Source organism: Phodopus roborovskii, unplaced genomic scaffold, assembly GCF_943737965.1.
Source record: "Phodopus roborovskii unplaced genomic scaffold, PHOROB, whole genome shotgun sequence".
In the NCBI taxonomy this organism is placed as follows: domain Eukaryota; kingdom Metazoa; phylum Chordata; class Mammalia; order Rodentia; family Cricetidae; genus Phodopus; species Phodopus roborovskii.
In genome coordinates this window covers 23,435,264-23,454,089 of record NW_026125397.1, presented here as the reverse complement: position 1 = coordinate 23,454,089, position 18,826 = coordinate 23,435,264, and the positions used below count along the sequence as shown (strand labels likewise).

Sequence of the window (18,826 nt, the reverse complement as noted above, 5' to 3'; positions counted from 1 at the left end):
GAATCCGACGCCCATAGTAGACGCGGCTCACAGGATCGCTGCCATGTCTCCATCCACACACACACAGTAAAACCAGAATCCGACGCCCATAGTAGACGCGGCTCACAGGACCGCTGCCATGTCTCCATCCACACACACAAAGTAAAACCAGGGGATTTTTTTTTTTTTTTTTTTTTAGTTTGGTTTGATAAAAATTAGAACCAGTATAAAAATTCTGTTTTTACATTTAATGTTGTCTCATTAACATTCCCTTTATCAAAAGTTCTATACATTGCCTACTTATCTAGAGCGGTTTCACCACAGCTATGGGCTAACTGGGCACCCGTGGCAAGGGTGCTTCCTGAGTACTGGGGACTGCTACTAGACCTGGGCTTGGTCATCTCTCCACTGTGTAATCCTGAGCAATAGGTTAACATCTATGAAGACTTAGTTCCTCATTAGGAAAAAAAACGTGGATCATAACTGTATCTGCCCGGTAAGCTTGTTCCCTAGAAAGAGCACAAAGGACTTAACCCTGCCCTGTAGCAGCCTGATTTTCACAGGATACACCCCTGGGATGATCAGGTGAAACGTGCACATTTGGAAGTATTTTTGTTGTTTTGTTGCTTTCTATTTTGCACAGTGCTAGGATCAAGGCCAGGCAGGGCCGCACACATATTAGGCAACAAGCCTTACCACTGAGCTACACATATCCCCAGCAATAGTTATTTTGCATGTACAAATGTATGCCTGCATGTAGGTGTATGTCTTACATGTGAATAGTTAACGATGGTTAACGTGGGTTCTGGTAACCTTACCAGGGTCCTCTGCAAGAGCAGCCAGTGCTCCTACCTGCCGGGCCATCTCTCTAGCCCTGTCTTTGGAATGGGATTTTGTTATACTGCCCAGGTTAGTGTCTTGGGTATCTGGGGCAGGAGGGTATGCTGCATCTGTAGCAAGTCCCCAAACACTTGCTCTCACAGAAGAACAGAAGCCAGGCGCCCTGACAACACTTAAGTGCAGCAGAGAATTGATGGGCAAGGTACGTACGTGGTCTGGGAATGGTAAGAAACCTTATGGTTTCAAGAAAAATCGTTTCTCTTCCTGTCTTAGGGCTTCTTAGTGCAATCAGCTGTTTTCCTGCGCTAACACTAGATGCTAGGTTGTCTCAATCATATAAAAAGCCTTGAATTCACTGCTAAGTTCTTGGGTGTAGCTGTTTTATTTTTCCTTGGTTTTGGAGTTAATATGAACTGTTTACTTTCTAAACTCTTCTAGAAGCTGAACAGTTTCCAAAGTGATATAAACTTTCTCAGGATTTATCAAATTGTGTTCATTTGAACATGTAGCTTTTCAAAGTGACTCATTCTCAGCAATTCATTTGCAAAGTATTTTGGAAGTTCTTTTTTTCCAATAAAAGCAAGCTAACATTCTTTTACTTTTGAAATACTATTTTTTATTTGAAATAGTTTCCAGATTGCCGTTTTCAACATATTCTGCTTTAGTGATTTCCATTGTTTGCAGTTGTTTTGAGACAGGGTCTTACTATTACCCTGGCTGCCCTGGAGCTCCACTCTGTAGACCAGGCTGACCTAACTCAGAGATCAGCCTTCTTCAGCCTTCGATTAATGGCATGTGCCACCACACCTAGATTAAATAGGGTCAGAAATACTACAGGAAGGCCACTGCAGGACCGTAAGCAGAGAAAGCCGCTGTACTAACTATGCTGGCAAGGTTGATGGGCAGAAAGAGACTCCGAGCATTTCCAGAAAAAGGAATGGAGTAGATTTGCTGGTCATTTGGAGAGGTACGTGTGTTGAGAGGTAAGGGGAATTCAACGCATGACAGTTCTGTCTCACAGGTCTGGGGCTTCAACAATCAGGTGAATCATGGAGTCTTTTCTCAGGACTTGAAATACAGGGCGCAGAGGTTTAGGATTAAGAGGGCAGATGGGGTTTCTATTTCAGACTGAGATTCCATTGGTGGTTGTCTTAGGTTTCTGTTGCTGTGAAGAGACACCATGACCATGGCAAATCTTATAAAGAAAACAGTTTGAGAGGTTTAGTCCATTGTTAGCATGGTGACACATGACAGCACACAGGCAGACCTGGTGCTGGAGAAGGAGCTGAGAGCCCTACATTTTTCAGGCAACAGGAAATGGGCTGAGGGAGTGAGTGTGGCCCGGGCACGTATGAGACCTCAAAACCCATCTCTACAGTGGCACACTTCCTCCAACAATGCCACACCTCCTAAGAGTCACTCCCTGTGACCTTATGGGGCCAAGCACATTCAAACTACCACAGCAGTTTAATAGGTGAATTTTAAAAATGGGGAATAAAACCACAGCTGTAGTACTGGACTGAGCCCTTTGTTAAAACTGTAACCGTTTCTACTTGTTATTTTGGGGGGATTTTTGAGACAGGGTTTTTCTGTGTAGCCCTGGCTGCCCTGTCATTCTGCAGACCAGGCTGGCCTCAAACTCAAGAGATGCACCTGCCTCTGCCTCCTCAGTGCTGGGGTGAAAGAAGCCATCAGACCTGGCCTGTGTCTTTAAATATCACAGCCCTAAATTGGGTATATATGTTAAAATCATTTGGAATATTCTTTAAATTACAGACATGACATGTAAACTAACACCTGAGTTTCCGGTTTAAATCTACAGCCTTTTTGAAAAAGACTGAATTTCCCTACTGAAGCTACACTCTGTAACCAATGAGCCTGAGTATTTATATCACTCAACATTCACGCTGAAATCTACTCCCCAGTGTGTTGGTATCACAGGGAGGCCTGCAAAGGTGTTTGTTATGGAGGGTTCTGCATCCGTGGGTGGCATTAACATCTTAGAAGAGAGATTCTACAGTTCTCACCCTTCGCCTTCCCACCATAGGAGACCGCCCGCAACAAGGGCACTCTACAAAGCAGAGAGCAGCCAAACAGGCCAGTCTGCCAGCGCCTGGCACTGTGAGAAAGTTAATTCCTGCTGTTCAGGGTTTCTCATCTCAGACTTTTGCCTCTTTTTCCCAGCACACGTGGACTATGGTAATCTGGGATTACTCACGTTGTTCTTCTAAAGTCTTTTTGAAGTGTTGGGTACTCTGGCATTTTTCTAATATCTTCCCAGTCTTTATCTTAAAAAAAAAAAAGATTTTTATTAGAAAATACCTTATTAAAAGCCCCCTTGTGTTTTAGTTTAAAAATAAATAACAAACTTTATGTATGCTCTTCCAAAGGGACACTTTTGAAATATAACTCAGAATAGCATTTTGAAAAAGGCAACAAATTACCTGCAGGAAACCCCATGACACTAAATATACGATCTAGTTGATCATGATGAAAAGGATTGCTTGTTTTTATATCCTCCTGACGACAGTGAAAAATAGGCTCTGAAGTCAACAATTCAGCAAATATGCAGCCTATTGCCCATATATCTATGAAGGGAAAAACAACGTTTATAAAAATGCATTGCATTTCCTTAGTTACACTTCCTGGATAAAATCCCACCATACAGACAGAAACATGCTTCAGTAGGGCAGTGTGCCAAGTGCAGTAAGCACCCTGAGGAGACACACAGAAGCTGGGGCATAGTTCAGTTGGTGAGTGCTTGTCTTGAATGCACAAACACAAAGGCGTAGGCGCAAGCCAGCACCACAGACCCCGGGGCCATGGCGCCCCCCCCCCCCCAGTGCCTGGCCAGTAATTATGTTCTACCTTAAATGGTAAATCTTGTTAACTGGGAAACAAAAGTTGCAAACTGGTTAACACTTATTTTCAGTTCTCCTTACTCAAGGAGAAAAGAAATAGTTGACTTTCAAATTATAGCCAATTACATTTGTTACAAACAAACAAACACACAACAACAAACCCATCACATCTACTTCCTTAACAGCAGAGGGAAAACTAAAGCAAGAAAAATCCTACAGCTGTGCTTCTCAAACAGTGTGCTCCCCAGTGTGCTGACACTGGGGACTAGTGCCTGTGTGTGACAATTAACATTGGGGTGTGGCAGTTTGAATGAGAACGGCCCCCATGGGCTCAGGTAGTAGAGTGTTTGGTCCCCAGCATGAAAGCCTTTGGGGAGAATCAGGAGGTGTGGCCTTGTTGGAGGAGGTGTGTCACTGCTTTCCAGGGTTTCAAATGCCCACACCAGTCCCAGTTAGCTCTCTCTGCTTCCAGCTTGTGGGCCAAGATGTGAATTCTCAGCTAATGCTCTAGACCATGTCCTCCTGCCTGAAGGAGTGCTCCCCACCAAGAGTGCTCCCCACCAGGACAGCCAAGGACTCTGACCATCGCGCGCGCTCTCTCTCTCTCTCCCCCTCTCTCTTTCTCTCTCTCCCCCTCTTTTTCTTTTTTCCGAGACAAGGTCTCTGTGTAGAAGCCCTAGCTGTTCTAGAACTCATTCTGTAGACCAGGCTGATTCTAACTCACAGGGATCCGCCTGCCTCTGCCTCCCAAGTGCTGGGATTAAAAGTGTATGCCACCACTGGCTGGCATAAATTCTTTCTCTTATAAATTGCTTCAGTCATGGTGTTTTTGTCACAACAGAAAAATGTAAGACAGTGGGAAAACAATTTTGGCACAAAAATTGTTTTTGGTTAAGTATCTCTTTCCTTAATGGGAAACCTTCCTTTTATATACTGTACTAGTCATAGGTGAGGGCCAAGGGCATATGTATTGCTTCTGATTTCACATCTACCAGGCATGTGCACCCTTTGAGCTGCCTCAGTCCCAGGATGGCTATGAATGTAGCCCAATGCATTTATGGATGCCAAGGTCATTTTACATGCTGCAATACCAAAAGGATGAACACTCTACCATCCTCCCTATCTATGGCCTGAATTATATACCACCTTGCTTACTGTATGATTCTATTAATTTCCAATTAACACTCCCACACACATGTTCTCAGACTTCTCCCCTCCTATCCTCTGCTGCCTTCTGAGGTTATCTAAGGCACTGTTCCCAATAGCTGGCAGGAAAAGACCTAGATAACAAGAAAAGCAAACCCCTTAGGTCAGAGTACAAAAGAGCCGCACTAGTTTTTAGCTCTCGGTCCTGAGGCCTCTCCAGGCACTCTACTGATGGCATGGCCTCAGCAGCCTGATCTGACTGGACACAAGTCCAGGGTCACACTCACACTCCTTTGCAGTCAAACACACTTGTCTTCAAGGCGTGAGACCACTCAGAAGCTTTTGCAAATGTTCAGCAATTTATGGTTATTTTATATTTACACTGACTTATATTCATTTGTATTTATAGTGACATCTATTTCGGCACTGTGCTACAGTATCTGGATTTTGAAGAACTCAGACCTTCTGGTGAGTAAGGCACTGGAATACTTGTCTGCTTTTTACCCATGAATTAACTGAGAGGCTAACTTGCCTCACCACACCTGCTCAGAGTGGCATGCCGTTCCCTTCTCAGAAGCTTGTTGAGCAGAATCAGGACTGTATTTCTGGTGGATCTTCACTAACATTCCACCTTAGTGCCCTTGTTAAACAGACACAACGACAGCAAAGGCGATCAAGGTGGAACTGCCTACAGCAAAAGTTTTGAAAAAGAAGGAACACGCAGAGTCCTCTAGAAATACTAACACTAGAAACCAAGGCCCTGGGCTCTGTTTACTCCCCTGCCTGCCTGCCTGCCTGCCTGCCTGCCTGCCTGCCTGCCCTTCGTCTTCACTGTAAAGAGATCTCCAGAGCTGAGGTGATTCTTGCCTGCTACCCCCTAACCGGGGCGGAGTCTCCTCTATGGTCAGACAGTGAAATCTCCAAAGCCTCTGGTGTAAGGAAGAGCATCAATCTGAAGGGACACTCTTTTCTCTGGTCCTTTCTCCTTTTGGTGGTCTGGCAAGTTGTTGAGTGATACAATCCTACTGAGACTGTATTCCCTACCTCAGTGGACAAACCGCCATTATGCAGACACGACATCGAGAGAGATGGAACCCTGTGCCGTGTCTTGGTGAGGACACAGCGGGAGTTTCCTCCAGCATTGTACCCTGTGCTGGGTTTCCTTGTGAAGACAGTTCTAACCCTTTCCAACTCTTCATAAGGGAGGTGTGCACATCCTTGCTTCATGCACACTGGCTTTGGTAGGAATGATTTCACACTGAGGAGAGCCCACCTCGACACTTACCAATGGCCTTCGTATAATGCCTGGCACCGAGTAAAAGTTCTGGGGCCCGATACCAAAATGTCACAACCACAGGATCCAAATCTGCGAGAGGCTTTAGAGGAGAATTGAATAGTCTGGCAAAACCCATGTCAGCTGAAAAATAAGGTAGACAAATAAAACTCAATCTGACAAGCTGTCAGAGTCATGCAGGGGTTGGTAACTGCTGCTAACCTTTCAAAGGTGGACGCTTGCTCTAAAAACTGCACCCTGGTTAGGAACTGCATTGCTTACCTTTACTGAGAGAGAGAGAGCCCTCTGCATGAGCTCTGCTTTACTGATGAGGAAACTAAAGCTTCAGAGCACAATCGTTAAGCTCAGCTGCAGCCCTGGCTTTTTAGGAGCAGTCAGGGCATTGCAAAAGCCCCTCGTTCAGACACCGAGAACCGACACACACCACTTAGCAGTGTGCCCTGAAATCAGCTGCTGCAAACTCAGGAGGGCTGAACTACATGTGTCCAGTGGCAGCGACTGCAGCTGTGGAACTGGCTGTGCGGAAGCAATCAGAGCACACAAGACAAAAAACCATACTGGACCTTTCCCCTACAAAGTCGATTATAATGCATGTCATACACAATCCCAAGAACTCATATAAAACATACAGTAAATAATTGCTAAAAAAGACATAGACCATTACTATAGTAATTCATTTAACAAAGATGTAAAAAAAAAAAAAAAAAAAAGCTAAGTATTAGGTGTACTTGTCACTATAAGGTTCTAGAGGTGTTTTTTAAGATTTCCTAAGTAAGAAGTACCTCACATCTATCAGATACTTTACAAGCGGCATTTGCGCATGCCACATAATCTCATTTCACCTGCGTAAGAACGCTAGTTTAGTACGTTGCTTCTCACTTCTGAGATGAAGAATTTAAAGCCAAAACAACTAAACTACTTGTCTATGTTCACATGAAGGGCAAGTACTCAAACAAACATGTTCTGCTGTAGTTAAAAAGTATTTATTATGCACATATGTGCATAGACAGAATAGTGCACGTGCAGAACAGTGTACTTACAGGGTCTCTCTGTGTGGCCCTGGCTATCCTGGAACTCGCTCTGTAGACCAGGCTGGCCTTGAACTCACAGAGATCCACTTGCCTCTGCCTCCTGAGTGCTGGGATTAAAGGTGTGTGTCACCAACGCCTGGCTAATCTTAAAATTCTTAACAATAAGGTAGCTGGCCTGAGCAGAGAACAGAATTTTATGTTGAGCGGATTTGAGTGGCTAAGGTAAACACAGTCAATAACACAAAAACAACAAGGAGTCTAAGAAGATGAAGTTCAGGACACCCAGTCCGCCACACAATGTCAGACCCGCGCACTGTGGGAAGATCAGTGACTGACACGGGCCACGGGATCTGCCGGGGCGGAGGTTTGACAGAGAAACGGATTTCAAGGCGAGCTTCCAACAAGTTATGGTAAATGAAACCAAAGCGTGAACATTAAGGCTAGAACATTAGGAGTAGAGAAACAATCGGGTGTACCAACATGAGACACAGGGACACAGATGCTAATAAATGAAGTGGTGCAGAAAAAGTCACAACTAGTTTAAAAGACACTGAAGACTCAGTCACTGATGTAACTTAGTGATTGTAGAGCTCTACTCTGTGTCGACAGTTCTGATCCCACACCATGAGACCTCATGGGATCTGCACGTGGACTGGCATTAGTGTCAGGCAACCACGCAGCCTCCTTGGGTAGATGTGGTGAGCTCTCCCTGGGGACTGAGCCTCCCCTCTGGTGTAGTGGTGGACTGTCGACAGTCCTGTGCTCTGAGCCCTCATCAGACGCCTTTGTTTATCTCACACACCCATCAGGGTGTCAGGTACCTGCCTATATTGCTTGTTTCTGGGGGCACGTGCTCGCCAGCATCTCCAGAACCCGAGTGTGCCTGTGCAGTCTCCATGGCAGCCCCAGCTAATGGGAACCTCATCCCTTCAGCTTACAAAGTCTACAAGTTCATGACCATAAAGACAGCATACAATCATCAGGGCAAGGTGTCAGACTCAAGATGAGACAACACACCCCATTCCTGGAACGTCGTTGGCTCCACTATAAAGACACATATGAGGGGTGGGCGCTGGCGCCCAGTCCACTCAAACCCCTGTAAATGTTCAGAATAAACCCAGACACAATGGGAGGAACCTAGCTTGATAGGAGACCCAAGGTAGCTTTTCTCACACATATATTTGATTCCAAACACAAACCCCTTTAGCTAGCATATAAGAGTGTGTGTATATATATATATAGTTTGCATGAAAAAGATTCCTCTACCAAAGCAAAGGGAAGAAGCAGAAATTCAAAGGAGGAAGTGTTTGGAGACCACAGTCAACTAGAACTCCACCTGGCTCTGTTTAATAATTAACGCAATTCCACTTGCAATTATTTGGAAAAACAGGGAAACCTATCAAACTATAACTTGGCTTTATCTCAAACACATGCACATGCAATGGACAGCATTCAATATCCTTACATTGTGTATTTTATTTTCTTTCTCCAAACCAGAAGTTGTACACAATAAAGCAAAATATGTTGAATGGGAAGCCTACTTCTATTTGCAAATAAAAGCACCTAAGAAATGATAAAATTACAAATTTAATTAAAAAAAAAAGCACACACAAGAGTTTTGAAAACTATACAAACAAGAAAGGTGTTAAAAGCCAGGTGGTGATGGTTCATGCCTTTAACTCAGAGGCAGGCGTCTCTCCAGGCCAGCCTGGTCTCCTTGCCTACTCTGAGTCATCATCACCCTTTCCTTCTACTCTCTACAAGTTCCCAAGCAAGGCAAGTCCTGTATCAAAGCCTGTCAAGCCTCTCCTCACAGCCCACAGGGACAGGGACCCCACACATCTACACAGTACCTGGACAAACACTTTAGATCTGAGGCACTCTGGAATCTGCTGAAGAATTTCAGAGCATTTTACTGACCTGTAATCCAGATTATTTACCTTTTATTAATTCAGCTCTCCATCTGTACAGGTGTCTCTGCTGATTAACTTTTAAAGCTAGCGAGGGAGAGCTATCATCCCATCCACACGGCAGGCCTGTAGGCCGGCCCTGCCCTTGCTTACGGTGAAGAGGGCCCCGGCTGAGTGAGGGGTGCATGTTTTCACCTGTTCCACTAAGTCTGCACTCTACTGTGATTGTTTGTGAGTAAAGCTACGCGGGACAAATCCCACCTGTCCCCAGGATTTGACAGTAACTGAGTAGCAAACCCATGGCATCCTATAAAAAACGGGCAAAGGACTGTATACGCCATCTCTAGTAATGAGACATTGTGCACTACTATGGGATTAAAAAAACAACAACTCAAAAAATCCAAAATTGTTTACAGAGTTCTTCCAAAGTGAACACCTGAAGAAAAACTAAATGACACGAGCTTTTACAAAAACAGGTGACTGTCCAATGATGTAATGCTTCGGATGCCCTTCACCTGGGCAGGAAGGACAACTGAGTGCCCAGCAACTGAACTCAGAGCACTCCGACCACGCCTGACACTCACTCTTTTATGTTTAAACCGTTAAAAACTGTTCAAGGGATAGTACATTTTCCCTGGTATATTTTCCTAACCGATAAATCACTAATCTTGGTTTTAGTAAAACTACAAAAGAGGGTGACGGTATTAGATCCTTTTATTAATCAAGTATTTGAGTGTTTGCGCAACTTAATGGTTAAAATGACTCAAAATATTTTCACAGAAAAATCTCATTGTTTAGTATAACTTTTTAAAAATCTAATCTTCACATTGACAGATACCTACTTTAAATTTTCTAAAAGGAATTCCATTTTGGGGATACCTCAATTTTAAATCTAAGCTAGAGCCAAAACCAACAGAATCCCCAGTAAGAAAAAGGAGATAAAATATTACTGGGTTCAACCATCTGGATTACTATATTATTATTTCTAACATGACTGTTGTGATACAACAAATTCAAGGCTCTGGGCAGTCCTAGGGCATACAACAGCTAAGTGCACTAATACCCAACGGCTTTGAGTTAACTCAAAGTGAACACCACCACATCCATGGTGTTGGTATCGAACTAGCTAGCATCAAAGGAGATCTCTCTGGAAGTGTATGTATTAAACTGGAAGGTTTAGAACAAATCTACTAAAAGTAATTTTTAAAAAATAGATTTTTAAAGGGATTCCATATTTAAATACATAAAACTATTCTTCCCAAAAGAACAAACTTCTTCTATCTAAGAGACGGTGCTTTAAGCCCATGTTTTCTGATTTTAAAGGTACCCTGGCCCTCGACATTCCGGGAACACTGCAGGAAAGGGGGTAGAAACATGTGAGAGATGCTCTTCTGGAGGATGGAGAGGAGTACTGTGTCACCTGGGCACATGGCCACAAGCCTGGGACGCACGGCAGCGGCGTGTGAGACCTGCTACAGGCAGCTGATGGTGCGCGCGCATGCACGCGAGTGCCCATAATTCTGTGGTTGAAGGTGTGGCTACAGGCAGGCTGTCCAGAACCACTGCGCATATCGGCAGCACCAAATACACTCAGCGTTCGTGGGTTTAAAAAGGACATGAGGGTGGAGGGGGCGGGTCGAAGGAATATTTGGGTAGAGTGGAAGTTGGGGCGGAGACAATTAAAATACATTTTATAAACTGCACAATCGTCAGTGAATAAGAAAGAAAATCTTAAATACTCCTATTCTGACAATGAATAGTAAATCAGTGGGAAAAATTATGGGAAAAAATCATGAAATAACATACCGGAGTTCCAGTTTCTTTTCTGATTGTAAAATAAGGAATAAGATTTTATTACACTCACAAATGCTGATCTCTCACAGATTTGGCCTCCTACTTCTACTCCTGACAATAGTAAAACTTGGTACATACAGAAAAATAATGTTGTTTGGAAGGAATTTTAAAAATTATTAACTCATTTCTTCTGTAACTATTACCTATTTATCCAGGCTTTCCAGTATAATGCCAAAGTAATAGGATAAATAAAATAATACCACCTGAAATAGCGCGAGCATTAGAGACCCCTGGCCACGATCATAGACACGGGAGAAACAGTTTAGAGAGCTGCTTTGCTGGCTGTCATCTGCCACCTTTAGTTCTCCAGAGTATACTGCGTTCCTTTAACTTTTAACTTCAGATAGAATGTATCTACTATCTGTCACATGTAAATACACGTCAGATACAGAGGACAAGAAAGGAAAGAAGGCTGGGCAGTGGTGGCCTACGCCTCTAATCCCAGAACACGGAGGCAGAGGCAGGCAGAACTCTGAGTTCGAGGCCAGCCTGGCTTGCAGAGTGTACAGCTGTCTTGAAAAAAAAAAAAAAATCAATGAAGTTTTTTTATTTTTTTTTTTAAACCTGGATCCTGGCAGCTAACATGTGATGTGACCTGGGGCTATTTCCTTGGTGAGTCTAATAGTCTCTCTCTGCTGTCAACTGCTATTCTGCCTACTCAGTTTCACCTTTATCAGATTCTAGGAATGAGCCTTCCCAGCGCCGAGACACAAAACAACCTCCAGCCTCTACATGTACAAAACGTGGTGCATGCCAAGAAGGAGAACTTCGCAGAAAAACTTGCCAGGTCGATGTTAAAGGTCAACAGGGCTAATGGCTAGGACTGTGACTGTGGAAAACTGGAATTTTGCAGGCCCAGAGCCAAGTGATCTCAGGGTATTGTTATTCATTGTTCCTGTGTCTGATATCTTTTCAACCATCAGATAAAACCTCTAGAATGTATCATCAGACCTCTAAAGTCCATCAATCTAAAAGCTGAGAATGTCATCAGATATATATCAAATCCTCAGTAGAGCTGTCCATCTGTCCATCTGTCCATGGCATCCTCACACCCTTCCACCCAGCTTTTCTATCAGCTGTCTGCCATCTACCTGATGCTTCTGCCCATGCATTTGGGCGATGCCTTGACACACGGCTTCCTTTTGTTCTGTGACTACAGAAGTTGGTTGTAACTGCTCCCACAGTGGGGCCAGCTATTAGGGGCAACCTGAATCCATGCTCAGAGGTCACAGCCACTGTGTTTGGCTCAGAATAAATTCTCTCTTCATCTGGGGGCAAGAGCCGTGCTTTGCACTGGCAGAGGTAAGTTCACTGTAAAATGGAGGGAGGACGTCAGTGTTTAAGGAACAGGAGGAACCTCAGAACAGCTGAGTGGCACCAGTGCATCGCAGGCCCGAGAAAGCCCGTTAGTGTTTAAGGCTACAAGGGTTGGACCAGTGAGGGCGCATGAGGCTGTGGAGAAGTCTCAGGGCAGGGCTGGGATCCCAGCCACGGCTTAACGTGAGCAAGCAAGGCGCAGCTCTTCAATCCAGCTTCCCTTACTGTGTCTACCTTCAGGAGGCAGCTATGAGGCTGAGGTAACATAACACAGAACACACTAGAACACACTGCACAGTGAAAAGTCTGTCTGCCTGACTATTTCTCATGGGGAGGGACTAGCTTTTATCTCCTTTTCACTTTTGCAGAGCAAAACACACGTCTTCAGTAAGTGCCTGTAAGAAAGCATGTGAGTGTTAAAAAGAAAAACACACATGGGAAAGGACCAGGAAGGGGAAAGCAACGATCCAGTATCTCCCGACAACGCAGCCTCCATGACGGCCAGCCCCACTCCATCAGGCAGAGCCTCCAAGCAGGGCTACTGGCTGGGACAGCTTCTTCAGGGACTGGCCCGAGGAGCAAAAGAACTATAAAGCTGGGGTCTGCAGGACAGAGGCGATGACACACAGCATACGAATGGGAGCAAGTGTTTATGGGGCTCGTTAACTGACGCGGCAACGTAGAACGACAGCGTTTTATTTTGAGGAAAGCGCTGTGGAAAAACTGGTGGATTCACGTACTCCCTACATTTTCCAACATCTTTTCTAGAAACACTCCAAGAAAGTAATTTTAAAATCAACAACTTAAGAAAGGGATTGAAAGGGGGAAACATCTCAGTAGTCACCTTGGTCTCTTCATCAGTTACCTCAGGATCATTACCTACCTATTTTGACTCTCCCCCTTTCAGGACCTTCTCCCATTACTAGGATATTTGCTGGTTTCTAGAAATAAAAAATAGAGCATTCAAATTACTACATTTATTCTTTTGACATGCTCCACAATGGACAAAATTTTCTCATATGAAAATATAATTTATGTATTTTCATTTAGTCTAAGTTTATTAAAGATTAAGCACCTTTTATATTAAAGCATTTGATATCCTCGAAGTTAGAACTATATTCATATAAACATCTTTGCAGGAAAACATATCTATTTTCAAAACTGTGTCATGTAAAAATTACTACAAAGTCATTATAGCTATCATTTCTATTTGTCCCATAATTTAAAAAACTGCACAAATTAAATACACTCATTTTTAACCTAAGAATTTCAAAATACAATATAACGACATTCACTAAGTGAATCAAATGAGTATACCTTGCTAAGTATCTTTGGACTATGGAAAAGCATCACTGACATTCAGACAGGTTCCATTAGAGTTCACGTCAGCTAGAATCAAAGCAAAAGTAAGGGACTCCAAATACAATTTCAAACTGTAGAACAATTAAAAACCAAAGTCAACCTGGGCGGTGGTGACACACACCTTTAGTCCCATCGCTCAGAGGCTTCTAGAAGCAGGCTGATCTCTGTGAGTTCAAGGCCAGCCTGGTCTACAGAGCTAGTTCCAGGACAGACAGAGCTTTGTAGTGAGATCCTGTCTTGAAAAAACAAAACAAACAAAAACCCAAAGCCAAAGCCAAAGCCAACACAGAGCTCTACAAAGAAAAGAGTAAGCTAAGCCAGTCTTCACGCCTTTCCCATGGTCCTCTCCTGCAAATGTGTGGAAAGAAACTATGGCTACCTACTGGGGTAGAGGGGTGAGCCAAACTCCTCTGAAAACCCGGGAGAGAAAAATGTGTGCACTAGAAGTAATCGTCGGCATTTACTCTGTGGATAGACAGACGGATAGACAGAGTGAGTTTCCTTCTGAGTCTGTCTCTCTTGCTCTGAGATCTTTTCCACGGTGCTGATGTTTGTTTTAAGGAAGCTCTGAAGTGGCTGGCAACTTTATTATGGGCAGGGACAGGGTCCATCAACCAAACCCTGAACAATTATCAAGAGTCTAGCAGAGAAAGGACAGGGAGGAGGGCCAGCTCTGAAGAGCTCTGGCAGGCAGGAGGGGCTCCTGCTGAGTGCTCTCAAATGCCAGCGAAGCCACCTGACCCTACACAGAAGCAGAGGCCAGCACTGGTGAACAGACACAAAGCACAGGGGGAGGGGGAGGGGTGGGGCTGCAAAATTGTTTAGAGAAGAAAGGTTATAGGAGTTAGTGACTGGAGCAAAAGGAAAAGGTTAACAAGAACCGAAACACAGATCACACCAAGATCTTGGCTTCATGTGACAGTGAACGGAGCAAGTTTGCTCTCATGATGCGCTCAAGCTACACTAGCCAAGAGAGTGGGACAGGATGATTTGCGCTACAGGTCATTGCCCAAGGAGCGTGGTGACTAAAACAAGGTCACCAGGCAGGAAGGGTAAACCAGCACCAGGTGAAAAACAACCCTTCATAATTAAAGTTTGCTAACTGTGGATGGATATCAGGCTGATTACAAAACGTTATATTATAGACTTTTAGGAAACAAAAGGAAATACATGACGACCTACTACAGTTCCAGGAGCTTAAACCTAGTGAGGGAAGATGGAGATAATTTTAGAATGGAGTATTATGAAAGTCTAGCCGGCAGGGGTGGCACACACCTTTAATCCCAGCACCCAGGAGACAGAGACAGGTGAGCGTGAACCCTGTCTCAAGACAAAACAAACAAAACAGAAACAACTTTTCAGTGAATATCAGGATAATATTTAGGAAGGTGACGTCAGTAAAGATGAATAAACTCAAACCAGAAGAATACGCTTCAGGCTAACGGAACCAATCCTACAAAGGCACATTTATAAAACACAGACTTGGGACGAGGAATGGCTCAGCGGTTAAGAGTGCTGATGCTCGAGATCTGACAGTTCAGTTACCAGCACTCAAGTCAGCCAACTCAACAACCAGCTCCAGAGTTTGATGCCCACTTCTGGCCTTTGAGGGTACAGTCACAAGTATATCACGAGAGTGCGTGATATCACGATGTGTACTTGCACACACAAACAATTTTAAGATCAATTAAGAAAACATGAGCCAAAATTATCACATATTTGAAAATTTAAAAATATTTCTAAAGCAAACAGAGCAAGAAGAAAACTATACAAAAGCAAAAAACACTCAGAACCAAAAATTTTAACATAGATCTTACCAAAGCTTGTGGAAGGCAGCACTTATAAGAAAAGTTTATGGCTTTGAGTATTATGTCAGGAAAAAAGCATAGATATAAGAAAATGTGTGCCCAAGCTCAACAGATGAACAAGTGTGAAAAAACAAACAAACAAGCACTATGCAGTATTAAAGAGATCCAGGCAGAAACACAAAACAGAAGGGAATTATAAATCTCTGAGACAACTGGAGCAAGAACACAGGAAGCAGAGAGAAGCAGGGATGTAGCGATGCCAGAATCACATGAAGAAGCGTGCACACCCTTTACACAATGCACACAAGTAGAGCAGGTCAAGAAATGCGCTGGATGTAGCGGTAACTCCAGAACTCAGGAGCCAGACGCAAGACAAGCACAAGTGTGAGGACAGCTCGGCTATATTGTGAGTCCGTGCCAGAACGAAGGCAAGAGGAGGACAGAGAGAGGCAGAAGTTAAGCAACCTAGACTACATGTCGCTCAATTTCCATGCGATTGCCACAGCAAGACTACAAACCCAACACCAGGACCAAGGGTGCAGCTCAAGAGCAGAGCACTCATTTTGCACGCTCGTGGATGTAGGGTTAGTCTCCAGTACCTCCAATTAAATGAACAAACACACACATAAGAACAGAGGGCTAAGAAGAACCAAGACATCTGAGAGGCATGTTGGAGGGTGGAGGAGTAGGTATAGGACTTAGGCTCAAAACAGAACATCAAGACTTGTTTTAGCTCTATAGCAGAGGCTCAGGTCAGATTACCAAAGGGCTAGCTAGAGTGAGGGCCTAGAGGAGGAACTATCCAAAAAGCAATGCAGGAACAAGTTACCCAAAGATAGAATAAAGTAAAGTGAATCCTTACCACATATCTAGCTAGCTAGCTAGCTAGCTATCGATCGATAAATTTCAAGCAGAATAAAATGTAACTGAAAAACAAAAGTTTGAATAAAAAATACAATAACAACATTTCCTTCTTTTTTTAAGATAGGAACTCACTACAGAGCCAGCTGGTTTCAGATTCGGGATCCTCCTGCCTCAGCCTCCTGAGGACTGGACTAGAGGGGTACATCATGACATTTGGTAAGAGCATCTGGTCCTGGTAGGCTGCGGCTGCTTCTTTCCTCGCAGATTTACTTTATCTTTAACTGTATACGTGTGGGTGTGTCTGTATCCACAGAAGCAAGAAGGCAGCAGATGCACCTGAACTAAAAGGAAGTTCTAGGAGGCTGTGAGTCACCCAGTGTGGATGCTGAAACTAAACTCAGGTCCTCTGCAATCTCTCCATACTCACTCAAGTTTCTTTACAAAGACATTAAAATTTTTAATCATAAAAGACAGCTAAATCTTGCTACATTAAAATAGTTTCCAATCATCAAAACAAAGAAAATGAAATCCACAGCACAAACAGAACACTACAAAGACCTAAGTGTCAAAATGAAAAATCAACTGTGTAGAAAAGTAGGGAAAAAATTAAAATATTTAACTATACCAGAGATATTTTTTATCCCCAAAAGCCTTATAGAAAGATGTTCCACTACATCAGCACTGGCTAAAATGCCAAGTGAGAGGCAATGCTAACTAACACCGTACATTTCTGGTGGGTGAACGCACTGCACAATTTGTCTGGAAAATAATACGGTATAACCCTGCAAAAGTGAATAACTGAATCACTTTGAATCAGTAATTTTACTTTTACATAATACCAGAGAATATCTGTAATAACACAGTTCATAATTTTAAGAAAATTACTGAAATACAAATAGATACAAATCCATGGCTAATCTTGGAAGTACTATACTGCATGAAAAAAAAGAAAGTTTGAGAAGGTATCTGTAACAGAACACCATTTCCATATAGCTCAAATCCAACCAGAGCTAAACACACTTTGTAGGGATGCACACAATGAGATAAACCTATTTTTAAACTACAGAGAATAGCGTCTGAAAATCTACGCCATCTGTTATGTCTTAAGAAGAAGAGACTAGAAGGGAGAGGACAAAACAAGCTTCGGGTAATGGCCTACTTGTTACCTGTCAGGGTCTCAGCAGTCTGTGCATCTTTAAGCTCTTAGCACACATAAATCCTGCAAATATTTTTGAATGTGCACAGTAAGATGATGGCAGCAACCAAAAGTAAAACAAGGAAGGTACTGTCTTCAAGCGTTTTTAACCATTCTCTTATGCTCTACAGAGAAAGCCTCTTTGAGGAGGTAACCCTTGGAATAAGGTCTGAAGAATAACAGTAGGGGGCGTGCCGCCCGGGCGGTTAGAGAAGAACCATCTAGAGTTTACGAGGCAAGCATGTTCCTCATGAACGAGCAAGCACAATGATAGTGACCACACAAAGGAAACCAAGGAAGGACCTGCTTCCTGTTTCAAGTGGCTCCACTATTAGCAAGAGCCCTGAGTGACCAGAACTGGGTAGTTCTTGAGTGTGAGCTCTGACAGCTGTTAAGAGTTGCCACAAGAGGGCCAGATGGGCAAGGTGTTTGAAAGAGGGGGCCGAGGAAAGGAAGGGGGAGGGAGGGTGCTGAGACCAAGGGTAGAGGGAGAAAGGTACGTGTCTTAGCAGCACAGGGTCCCTGTGAGTGGTTGTCATGTGTCAATAATGAAATCTGAGATGTGGCCAAAATGGATGATTAGGTCATTGGTGACCCAATAAAAATAACTTTTCTTCAATTTCAGAAGTCAGATATAGTAAATGAAACTCAAGTTTGTGTAAGGAAGGCACAGAATCAATAAGATTCCAAAGGCCTTAAGAAAGAATGACTGTTCCTGACAGGTCATGAGTTCTAAACTGTAAGATTGCCATACTGTGTAAGCCATTTGCCTACAGTATTTGTGTTTCCTAAAGTCTGAGCTTTTAAAGCACTTTAAAATTGTAAGATAAACACAATGACGTCTGTGAATGGGAACAAATCGTTTCATGAAAGAAATAAAATGCGAGAACAGAAAGCAGATTTGTATTACTTAGTGTTATTAGAAGTTCTTGTGCTCAAGTTCCGCTGAATGTCGGTGTTGGCACCACACGGAGTGAGACCAGAGAGGGCCGCGGGTCTAAGGGGACCGTCTGCGTCCGCACACTGAAACCCTGGCGGCAGGCAGGGCAGGCAGCGGAAGTGTGAGGAGCCATGCTGTTCTTCACATGAAGGCAGAGTGGCCTACCCTGTGGTCAAGAGCTGCACGTGTACCCTAAGGTGGCCCTACCTGTCCCCTTCATAACAAGTACGCACAGGGTATGCTCACAAGATAACTAATTTAAAAATCACAGGGTAAACTATGTATCTACCATTAAAATATGTTTAACGCTTCAGAGTTTTTAATGTTTGTCTGTGTATATGAGTGACCATGTGGTTGCTGGGAACTGAACTCAGGGCCTCGGGAAGAGGAGCCAGTGCTCTTAACCTCTGCACCATGTCTCCAGC

The 18,826-nt window shown here is 43.6% G+C and overlaps 1 protein-coding gene across 2 annotated transcripts in view; it reads right to left on the bottom strand.

The window, feature by feature from the left end:
- Cdk19 (cyclin dependent kinase 19) overlaps positions 1–18,826 on the bottom strand; it is a 104,005-nt gene that overhangs the window by 10,086 nt on the left and 75,093 nt on the right. For both annotated transcript variants that reach the window (XM_051175558.1, XM_051175559.1), the window contains 4 exons: positions 13,116–13,173; positions 6,112–6,243; positions 3,264–3,407; positions 3,038–3,107 (listed from right to left, as the gene is read on the bottom strand). In XM_051175558.1, coding sequence (XP_051031515.1) covers positions 3,038–3,107; positions 3,264–3,407; positions 6,112–6,243; positions 13,116–13,173 — 404 coding nt within the window. The remainder of the gene's footprint in view (positions 1–3,037; positions 3,108–3,263; positions 3,408–6,111; positions 6,244–13,115; positions 13,174–18,826) is intronic.